This window comes from Lynx rufus, unplaced genomic scaffold, assembly GCF_022079265.1.
Source record: "Lynx rufus isolate CCGP_SWC_20201006 ecotype Redwood Valley unplaced genomic scaffold, mLynRuf1.p SCAF_1, whole genome shotgun sequence".
Classification (NCBI taxonomy): domain Eukaryota; kingdom Metazoa; phylum Chordata; class Mammalia; order Carnivora; family Felidae; genus Lynx; species Lynx rufus.
The window spans coordinates 27,235,556-27,247,500 of NW_025814823.1; the positions used below are offsets into that span (position 1 = coordinate 27,235,556).

Below are 11,945 nucleotides of genomic sequence, written 5' to 3' on the forward strand. Positions count from 1 at the left end.
GCCCTGTCTGTGAAGTCTCTTCAGTAGGAGGCAAGGAAGGCCCTGGCCGCTTGCACAAGGGGCGGCTTATTCAGGCAGCGTGGCTCTAGGTGAGCTGACAGCTGGACCGCCCAGCACACCCAGGGCAAACCTAGGCAGGGACCGGCTGGGCCGCCCGGGGCTCAGGAAGCGGCCCCTCCCTGAGTCTCAGTCTGTGACTGGAAGTTGTCCTTTGTTGTTCATCGGTTTTTGCCCAGACAACAGTGTTTTCCTCAAAGGCTCCCTCAGCTGACTGTCGTGATCTCTCACCACCCTCCTCTCCCCTTTTGCAGAATCCGATGACCTCCGTGGGGAACCTGCACTCAGCCATCAGAGCGCACCTGCCCCCAAGGATGCTCATAGTTCAGTCGTAGATGCAGGTGGCGTGGAAAGCATCAGCCGGTGTCCCCAGCAGCTTCCTCAGATGATGGCTGCAGGTAAATGCCAGTGGCCCGCCCAGGACACAAACAAGGCATTGTGAGTTCTTAGGGGAAGAGCTTGCCCGGCTGTGAAAATAGGCATTGAACCGGGAACCTGGAATCCTTAAAGAAATCGGGCCATGGGACTAGCATACATCAAAAATCATTAAGTCAAATTTCACATGTTTTGCTGAGTTGTTTTTTTTTTTTTTTCTGGCCCTGTGCTCTTTGTTTTTAATGTTATTTATTTGTTTATTTGGTTTTGACGAAAGTCTGAACTTATAAGAAATATTTTGGAAGAGTCATCTTAAGCAGACACCTGCATTTCCATAATGGAATGATACAAAAAGCTTAGAAAGGAAAGAGTATGTTACAAGGTAACCCTGATAAATTCAGTTAGGACCGAACTGAGTCGCTGCTTGGCGACTGTTTTTAAAAATTCTGTTAAATAGCTGGAAGGTGTGCCTGCTCCAAAATTCTACTCATAAATAGATGATGGCATTTATTTTTAGTTTACTGAACCAATTGACTTTTTTTTTCCCTTACCAAAGGAGTGGTCCTGTTCTGCCTCTCCACCTTAGAACTTAACTCATGTTGTCTCACTAAGAGAAAGAAGCGGTTCCTCCATTTTTTTTTCTAGGAGTGCTTCCTTAATGGCATGCTGTGTGTAACACAAACTACGTGTCATTAAGTTTCCTCCCAGAATGTATTTGGAAACCCTTTATGTTTACGTCTGGAGAAAACATTGCTGTAGATTACAGTGCTTTATTTTCGCGTGGTTGGGGAATGTGCTAAGTGAAGTCTCGCATCTCTAGCAATGTGATCTCCTTTAAAACAAACACTCTTGCCTGTTGACTGGAAGTCACAGTTTGTTTTTCCCCGCAGCAGCTGATGGTTTGGGGAGTATAGCGATAGACACAACCCAGCTCAACATGTCCGTGACCGATCCCACAGCCTGGGCCACCGCCATGAATAACTTGGGCATGGTTCCCGTGGGGTTGCCTGGACAGCAGCTTGTGTCTGGTAAGCTTGGGTTTCAAGGTACTTCGCAGCAGTACCAAAGGGTGTTGGTGACAGGTGTCCAGTAATCTACCCACACGAAAGTGTTGAGCATAGTCAACATGGGGCATGTTTATGACTGGGATTTGTCTGGCAGGTTGTGCTTGAGATTCTTTTCCTCATCACCTTGCTCTCCTGCCCGACAGCTATTCTCAGAAAAAGCCATGTGTAGTGTATATCATCTGTGGCATTGCGATATCAATTTCATGTTTTAAATTGCTAAATAGAAGAGCTAACGTTTGCTTTGTAATTTGCAAAACTCCTTCACCTACATTATGCCATCTGATTCCACAGTCGTCTTTTTGAGGCAGGTGGATATTGTTTGTTTGCTTACGAGTGTTCACATTTCAAAGACGGGGAAACAGAGGGCCAGCATTCAGGTGGCTTTTCCAGCACTGTGGTGGCAGAACTAGAAATTCAACTCAACTGACACTAGTCCACATTTTTCCCGTCACTCTTTGGAATCATAATACGATGCATTCAATAGGGAAAATGTTTAGAAATGTGCCCAAGTAGAAGGCCATTTAAAAGATTTCATCATTTAACTTAATACATCTTTATTGAGGACTTTCCGTGTGCTATGGAACAAATACTCCGGGGAAGAGAATAGATATATACATACATAAGTGTTCCTGAGGACCATGTCTCCCTAAATTGCAAAGCACAGCAACAACAACAACAACAACAAAACCCAGCAATTAGAATAATGTGTAGAATCAGGTGCGAAGTGGTAACACAGGCCAATAATGTAGTAATTTCCAGAAGGGTCAATCACTGGGGCTCTAAGAGAAGATATTCTCAGAAGAGTAGGACTTGGGCTGTCCAGAAAGATACATAAAACTTGCAGTATCCACTCATTCGCTCATTCGTTCATTCAACAAACATTTATTGAGTTACTGTCCTGGTGTGGGTGCTCCAGCTATAAACAAACCAGGCATGGTCCCTGCCCTCCCAGAATTTCCAATGGAGAGGTGACAGTCAGTTATTATGTTATGGTCATTGTTACATCAGAGGAACAATTCACTTTTGCCCGTCAAGTCAGATGAGGGTAGATGGTATGCACCAAGTAGAAAGCAGTCGCCATTGGAGAGGTAGTTTCTGCCCCCACAAACCTGTGTATTTTGTGCTGAGGTGACCAAGCATTTGTTTGTTTTTGTTGTTGTTTTTATTGTTTTTCAATAGTGGCCATAGATAGGAAATTCTAAACTAGTTACAGTAAGTTTTATGTGTGTGTGTACCTGTATATATATATATATATATATATATATATGTACATGCACACGTATATATATGTGAATATATACGTATGGGTTTTTTTTAATATCACAAGAAAGAACAGGAGAGAAGACAGGAGACAGCGACAAGTGGGAGACAGAAAAAAGAGAGTCAGATACTGAGTTACAAAACAGTATTCTTAGGATATTTATGAAATTCTCCAAAGTATAAAACTCAACGTTGAGTTGAGGATTAGTCTGGTGCGTGCTGTGTATATATGTGCAGCAGTGACATTTTCTTTTTTTTTTTTTTTTGTCACATGCTTTCTTTGCATTTTTTAAATTTTTTTTCACTATATGAAATTTATTGTCAAATTGGTTTCCCAGTTGGTTTCCCAATTTGGTTACCCAGTGCTCATCCCAAAAGGTGCCCTCCTCAATACCCATCACCCACCCTCCCCTCCCTCCCACCCCCCATCAACCCTCAGTTTGTTCTCAGTTTTTAACAGTCTCTTATGCTTTGGCTCTCTTCCACTCTAACCTCTTTTTTTTTCCTTCGCCTCCCCCATGGGTTTCTGTTAAGTTTCTCAGGATCCACATAAGAGTGAAACCATATGGTATCTGTCTTTCTCTGTATGGCTTATTTCACTTAGCATCACACTCTCCAGTTCCATCCACGTGGCTACAAAGGGCCATATTTCATTCTTTCTCATTGCCACGTAGTACTCCATTGTGTATTTAAACCACAATTTCTTTATCCATTCATCAGTTGATGGACATTTAGGCTCTTTCCATACTTTGGCTATTGTTGAGAATGCTGCTATAAACATTGGGGTACAAGTGCCCCTATGCATCAGTACTCCTGTATCCCTTGGGTAAATTCCTAGCAGTGCTACTGCTGGGTCATAGGGTAGGTCTATTTTTAATTTTCTGAGGAACCTCCACACTGCTTTCCAGAGTGGCTGCACCAATTTGCATTCCCACCAACAGTGCAAGAGGGTTCCTGTTTCTCCACATCCTCTCCAGCATCTATAGTCTCCTGCTTTGTTCATTTTGGTCAAGCAGTGACATTTTCTATGGTCTGAACCTGCGTTGATCCAGACCCCTTTTCCCGAAAGCTTACCCAGGCAGATACTTCCATCTACTCACTCGAGAGTAAAGATTTGCATTTTTCCACCCAAATTTTCCCAACTGCCTAATTGAAATGCTTATCTAGCAGAAATTGCTCTTGTCTCCACCTCCCACTTGTGTCAGAAAATGTTGTGTAACTTCCAGAGTAAGCCACAACCTCAATAATTCATTATTTTTTCTTTATGATTTTGAGTCTTGTGACATTTTAACCATGACCAATTTATGATTTTCCCGGCAACTTACCATGAAAAGAATTACAGCCCCTGCTCGTTATAGAAGATTTACCGTATCTGCCCTGCATTACGTTCTCTATCTCCTGTACTAGCCAGACTGCTTCAACTGTTTTCGAGCCTCTCAGGGTCTTCCTGGGTGTCCCTTCGTCATTTCTGCATTCTGCCAGGTGAACTGTACTTCACGTGGTTCCTCGGGGCTCCCGCTGACCCCGTTTGTTGGCACTTTCTCAGGGTCGGGTTCTGTTTTATTCACTTAGTGTGTCTGCAGTTTCTTCCAGTCTTTTTTCCACGGAAACATTTTCATCACATTAAATACTCTATTGTGTATTTTTATTAACACCTTGTCCTAAATTAGTTTTTCCATTTTATTGTTTTATATGTAAGAAGTGTAAATAATCCATTGAACAAACCTCCAATTTATTTAACCAGCCTAGTGTTTACATTTAGGCTGTTTCCATTGTTTCACTCTTAGAAGGCAAGTTTGTTTGGAGAATTTAATGTCTTCAAGCACAGAGAGAAGCATGTTACCTTTTTTTGTAAAATGGTGATTATGTCTAGTTCATGGGACTGTTGCGAGATTTTAATATGATAGTTTACATGCGATAACCACATAGCACCTACACGTAGAAAGCATTCATTGACTATTAACTCTTATCCCTTCCTTCCTTTTTTGCTCATTTTTTAAAACAGGTAATATTATGTGAACCATTTCCACGCATAGAGCTTTTCAGCAATTAGAATTACTGTCCTTGGATAGACTCCTGTATGTAAAACTAGCAGATCACAAGAAATGAACATTTGAAAGTTTCTTGTTAAATGCTGGGTGGTTAATTTCCAAAATATGCGTATGTATTTAATATTTATTTGCTAATTTGATATGTAAAGATGGCATCCTATGATTTTGCCCTCATTTTTTTTATATCTACCCTTTGTAAATTATTTACCTCCTCTGTTATTAGTATTTCCTCTTTTGCAAATAGATTACTTTCATACTGTATCCATTTATCACACAGAGCTCAAACCTTTTTGGTTTACATTTGGTTATTTATTATTAAGCATTTTAATCTTTGGAATTCATATTTCCTAAAAACACTTATATAGTCTGTTTTTTTTTTTTGCCTCTTAATGTTGTTTTTCTAAAAAAAAAAAAATATGTTTAACTTTTCCTTTGTGAGTTCTTTATTCCATTTCTAAATACGAAAAGGTTTGTCCCACCGTAGAAGTTGATATGTATTCCCAGTTTTCTGGGCCTCCGTTGGCTTACTTTTATCTTTTTTTACCTTTCTATCTTTCTTATCTTTTATCAAACATTCCATTCTTATGCATATTTCTATCCCATGTTTGAAGTATCTGTTCTGTACCCCTGATCTGTCTTTATTCCAGCACCACATTGTGTCAGTCCTTCCAGCTCTATGGAGTATTTATATGACATCTCTTATGCTCTTTTTACTGGACTGCATGGGTAATGCTGTTTGTTTCTTTCAAGGCAGTCACAGACGGCTGTTTCCTGCTCAGTTCACATGCAGCCGCCTCTGGAATTCTTCGGGGTGCCTGTGGAATGTGAGAGGCAGTCTTTACTGTCTCAGAAGGGGCTTAAAGATTATTTAGTGTAGCCTTCCTTCCAAGAAATCCCCTCTAAAATGTCTCTGACAGGATTATGGAGAGGCTGGATTTTACAAGCACTTGGCCTTCTCCCAAAGTTTCTGATATTTCTAAATGACTAACTACTCTTCCCATGTTTGTGAAAACTGAACTGACACCCAATCCCATTCTCCACCAGTACTTCTGTTTATTGAGAGATTAAAATTATCAGCAAAGGCACACATTTTTCACATCCTCTGCTTTTATCAGAAAGTTTTCCCGGGAAATCAGATCACCCACCACTGTCCCATTGCACCTTTCTGATGTGTTATTGTGGCTTCCACAGTTACAGCTCTTCCATTTTCTTCCCCTCTACCGTCCCCCCGTGTTCCCACCATGATTCCAGCCCCATGCTCATGAACTTGCCTGGCTACCTTCTTCCTATCATGTGCTGCTTAAGATCATCGTATTGAATCAGTTTCTTTTATCTAAAATATACCATTACGGTGTTTTACTCCAGCCCTAAATCCCATACTTCAATGTCTTGGTTTATTTATAGCATAATATTTACCTCTTTATATTATTGTTTCATGTTTATTTTATTCCTCCTACTTTTAGTTTTGTGGAACTTTTAATTTTGTGCATTTCAACACTTTGTGCATTGATACAGATCTAGGTTTTCTAAACTGATCTGTTAGAACACCAGTGCCCTGGGGTTGTTAGGTAAAGTGGATGTCATATAAGTATTTAATAGCCAAGGCAAACTCTGGGTTTAAAATAGGTAGATTGCGGTTCAGTCAGTTAAGTGTCAGACTTCGGCTCAGGTCATGATCTCATGGTTCATTGGTTTGAGCCCTGTGTCGGGCTCTGTGCTGACAACTTGGAGCCTGGAGCCTTCTTCAGATTCTGTGTCTCCCTCTCTCTCTCTCTTTGCCCCTCCCCCACTCATACTCTGTCTCTCTCTCTCTCTCTCTCTCAAAAAATTGAATAAACATTAAAAAAAATGAAAACAGGTGGGTTGCAGAGCACCTGGGTGGCTCAGTCAGTTGAGCATTGAACTCTTGGTTTAGGCTCAGGTCATGATCTCACAGTCCCTGAGGTCAAGCCCCACCCCACATTGGGCTCTGTGCAGGCCATGCGGAGCCTGCTTGGGATTCTCTCTCTCTGCCCTTTCCCCTGTCTCTGCCTCTTCACCCCTCTCTCTCTCAAAATAAATAAACTTAAAATAAAATAAAACAGGTAGGTTGCTTTCTTTGTGAGTTTCTTCAAAGTCTTTACTATGCTCATATCCAATGTATACTTTTAAAGAGTAGTATGTAGCATGTGGGCTTCCCCAAACTTAATTTAGCTTAAAAAAAAAAATCTCTTGGCATCTCGTGAGACACCAGAATAGCCATGTAAACCAGATTTCTGCCATCAGCTGGGGACATCCTTTTCCACTACCATCCGTCTCTCTATGCTGTTTATGATATCCTGTCTATGATCTGGCACACGGCTTGGGTTATGTTTTCACTGAATAGTGTTACTACCTAACCTCAGGTTTCCAAATAATTCTCTTGTGGTCAAGAGTTTGCCTAAAGCCTTCTTCCCAGTTTTCTCTGATCCGTGTTGTCACTTTGCAGGAGCCCCCGCCATGGGTGTCATCAGCCCAAATCCAGAATATCAGATCATGAGCTTTGACACCATCTGTGTGACCAGCTGCTCCCTTCCTACATATCCCAGCTTCTTTTCCAAAGTTATGATCATCAGTTGGAAGAGTTGAAAACTCAGTAGCCGAGTCCCCAGTTTTTAAGTTTCTTGCCCAGGACTACGTGGGGATTGGTAATATTTCCTGGGTATTCTCTGGCCATGAGCTTCTAGCTTGCTTTTCTCTAAACTTATTGAAATTTTATTTCCTGATCTCAAAATCTTCCAACACGATGGAAAACGAAAACAAAAGAAGACTCTGAGCATCATCGTTTAGAGAGCCTCGCTATTACACGCCAGGCTGTCTGTATCCCCTTAAATCATGCCCATGTCGGGGAGTGCCGCCAATAACACGTGAAGGGATGAAAGAAAGGAAGTTTGCTGGCTTGAGTATTATTGTCCTCTTAAAAACAAGTACGTAGGACAGTTTATCAAAAGAAAGCCCATCTGCGTATCTCTCCTTAGCTGTCGTTGACTTTGATTGGTAGATATCTTTTACCCCAAATGGCTTGACATGCCATTTGTGTTATCTCAAATACGTGTTCTGAAAAGGCATCACACTTCCCCATTAGCTATGGAAAGACTTTGTCCAAGACAGCGCCACACGCCTTATCATAAGGGATTAACTTAGAGCCCGTAAAAGACTTCTTCCCTCTTACAAGTATCTGTGAACATGGATTGTCCCTTGGCTCGCACCTGTTTCTTCTTTAAAAGCTCTGAGTTCACCGTCACTGCTTCTGTTACTTGCCACTCGGAGTAGAGATCAACTTTAAAACTCATGGGGAGGCCAGGTTGGGCTACAGTCCTCTCTTTCCCCTCTTCCATTCGCTGATGCTTCCACTCGTTTTAATTCCTCTCTGCTGGCTCAGAATATTTTTTCTGCTTTCCTTCTTGGGTTGGTTAATCCTCCCAGGAACACCTTGATCCTCTTTAATATGCCCAGATATGAGGAGGCATGTGTTAAATCCTTTCATCTCCTGGAGCATTGCTCTTAACTGGGATTTATTGATCCGGACATTGTGCCAAATGCTGGGAATAGGGAGACATAGACCTTTCAGCGCCTAGCGGGAGAAACAGAGAAGAGTGAATAAACTAATACAAATCAACATGATGAGTGGCTCTGCCACGAGGAGATAAAGGGTGCTATAGGATGTCACCGAAGAGTGGTAAGCAGGGACTAGTGCGATTAAAGTTGCATTTTAACGGAGAACTTTTGCAAGTCCTAGAGAGAATGGATGGAGTGTGGAATGGTTGGTGGCAGGGAGGTCAGACAAAGGGCCGTAGCAGTTACGCAGATGCAAGGTAATAATGACAGTAATAATCATGGAAGGGAGATGGAGAGAAGTGAAGGGACCCATGAGACTTTTGATTCTAGGAACAATAGGAATTGATGACTGAGTCCTCAGAATGTTAGGGGAGTCATCAGCAGTGATTCCAGTTTGGGAAATCGTGTAAAATGGTATGGTCATGTGCTGAGACGCAGAAGGCTGGAAGAGAACAGGTTGCGGAAGATGGCAAGATTCTTTTTGCATGTGTTGCGTTTGAAGAACCCATGGAAATGAAATGTGGTGAACAGTTAGATCTGAGGGTCTAGAGCTAATGACAGAAGGGGAGACAGGGATGTGGCTTTGGCAGTCATAGGACAAGGACGGTCATTGACTCCTTTCTCCCCCAGTCATACTTTTGCTGTGAAATTATACATAAGCCCTCAGCTGCTCATGCAGGTATCGGTCTAACCTACAACTGAGTCTCCAAGTATCTGCTTCCTGTGTTTCCTCTCTTTTGACCCACTGGATTCCTATCCATTGGTGGGCTCCAAGGTTTGCAGTTAGAGAAGTAGTCAGAGATTTAAAAAATGTAATCTAAGAATCTATTCCTGAAACCATCTCATCAGTTTACAGAGACACTCAGATAGTCTTTCTGTTGATAAACCGTCCTACATACTTGTTTTTAAGATGAGACTAACACTTGGGGCGCCTGGGTGGCTCAGTCGGTTAAGCGTCCAATTTTGGCTCAGGTCGTGATCTCGCAGTTCGTGGGTTCAAGCCCCGCGTCGGGCTCTGTGCTAAATGTTCGGAGCCTGGAGCCTACTTCGGATTCTGGTCTCCTTCTCTCTCTGTTCCTCCCCTGCTCACGCTCTGTCTCTCTCTCTCTCTCTAAAAAATAAAGTTAAAAAAAAATTTTTTTTAAAAAAAGAGGAGAATAATACTCAAGCCAGCAAACTTCCTTTCTTTCATCCCTTCACGTGTTACTGGCGGCACTCCCTGACACGGGCATGATTAAGGGGATACAGATAGCCTGGCGTGTAATAGCGAGGCTCTCTAAACGATGATGCTCAGAGTCTTCTTTTGTTTTTATTTTCCATCTTGCCGGAAGATTTCTCATTATCAAACATCAGAAAACAAAGAGGGCCCTCGACTTAGATTTCACAATTTATGTACCCGATTACATGTATTGCTGACAGCTCAGTTGCACATTCCACAGTTATCTACCCTCTCTTCCCCAGGACATTAGAACAGTACATTGGTATGTCCGCTCATTCCCCTACCGTATTGCAGAAGGCTCAAAATGTACAACACATTTTACAAGGCCCTAGAGAGACAGCAGTTTATATGACAGGCGACATTCCTGTGGAGCATTCATATTTTTTAAAGAAGCAGATGCGTAAATGCCTGTTTCACGACAACAACAGTGGGGTGTTACAGTAAGAGGGATTGGGAGCCCAACTTCACTTGGAGGCATTAGCGGCTATTCAGAAAAGTCCCTCCAAAGAATATTTAGGCTAAGGGCCCAAAGATGAATTCGAGCTTACCAGGTAGCAGGAGGGAAGAAAAGGGGAATCCGGGAAGCTGAGAGAATTCTAAAAGTTTATATAAAATGCCCCGTGCAAAGGCCTGGGGCAAGAGGAGCTTGGCTCTTGCAAGGAGATGAAAATAGGATGTGTGTGGGCATACATCCAAAAGACTGCTGGAAGTCCAGAAAGAGATGAATGAAGTAGACGGCCTGGATATACGCACTTGGGGCCAGAGTACCGAGCACCTCCCACCCGCCAGGCATTGAGGGGTGCCTCAAGTGCTGAGGGGAAACATGGCTGTCATCCGTCCTAGGGCTCTCATCCCGGTGCTCGGTACATGACGTGTGTGTCTACGGTATTTCTGGAGATGAGCGAATTTGTAGCAAATTGTTTCCAAAAAATATTTGCTTCTTCCTGTGCTGTGTGCTATATAAGGTAATTGGTATCGCTTAAAACGAATCAAGGCTTGTCCTCAAATCACTCTCCACAAGTGACAACAACCTGTATCTTTGTTGACTAGAGATGTCATGAAATGAAAGTCCTTTTCAAATGCTTGCCTAACATGATCTAGTCATTTGAAGTGTAGTCATTTTTCTCCCCCATGCAATGAAGCACATAAATCCACTCGCTTTGTAGATTGACTTTTTCTGAATTATGAATGTGTAATTCTGTTCTTCCTGTCTATGCCACAACAAATATATATTTTTTTGATTTTATACTAGTTTCCATCTCTTGATTAGCTTAGTCCTTATTTGGTCTGTCATACCCTGGTATACGTGCTACCCAACTAACTCAACCAGCCTTTTGAACTACTCTGGTCACTTTCTTACCCTCTGGACTAAAATTAGAGAAAAATATTTTTAAAGAACTGTCTGTATTTACATATGTATAGGTATAGTAACTATATGCATATTACATGCAAATATATAACATGAAGATGTGCATATACATCACAAACACACACATTCCCTAATTTTCTTGGTTTCCTTTTCTTCCCCTAGAATAGAGATGCTTTCGTATCTTTAACGGCAACATGAGCTAAAGGGAAATATTTGCATTCCATAATGGAAAACGGATTGTCTCCTGCCCCCATAGTAGACATTCTAATGCAGCTGGAATCAGGAAGAAAGATCAAACAGTTAAATTCCTGTATTAAAATTAATTTGTATGTTCCTATCCAGCGTGCACACACATACACACATACAGGCACATTAGCATATATTGCATTTTTGTTTTCAGTTAATGTCAAACCCTTTTATTTGTAAGTATGGAATCATTGTGTAGTGACTTCTCATTTATGCCTTGTTTCCTTTTATTGGGCTGGGCCTTATCATTTACTGTGTGTTACACACCATGTTGTTGAGTGGTAGATATATTACACTGTGCACTTATATAACTAGGCTATCGCTTATCTAATAGACTGTGCTAGGCTATACATTTATATGGGCAAGAATCGTACGTTTCATCTTTGTCTTTCCTCTATCATCAAATACAGAGATGGGTGCTCAGTAGCCATGTAGTGGAATGCATGTCTGGGTGGATTCATTTATATAAATAACTACATAAAGATGTATAAATTTTGGAAAAGTTACTTTTACCTGGTCCTTAGACTGTTCTAAAGTATAGCTTTTATGTTTTTAATCATGGTTAGGTATGAAGGGTAGCCACGACCATCAGCCCCTTATTTGACATCTGTGATTTATTTTTCGAGTAATTGAGCATCATCTTTCTAGATTACTTCTTTTCTTCTTTTTTTAAAAAAATGTATCTTCCCTATCTCTCCTTATCATGCTTATGCTTTCATTGACCT

General features: G+C 41.5%; 1 protein-coding gene across 2 annotated transcripts in view; it reads left to right on the top strand.

Annotated features, from left to right (window-relative positions):
* The first annotated feature begins 304 nt into the window (after nt 1-304).
* Nucleotides 305-11,945, top strand: part of ENOX1 (ecto-NOX disulfide-thiol exchanger 1) — a 206,585-nt gene continuing 194,944 nt past the window's right edge. The window contains exons 1-2 of one of the 2 annotated variants that reach the window (XM_047078969.1): nt 305-455; nt 1,323-1,460. In XM_047078969.1, coding sequence (XP_046934925.1) covers nt 443-455; nt 1,323-1,460 — 151 coding nt within the window. In that variant the 5' untranslated portion in view covers nt 305-442. Of the gene's footprint in view, nt 456-1,322; nt 1,461-11,945 lie in introns of those variants that run through there. The other variant, XM_047079041.1, reaches the window with a different exon arrangement.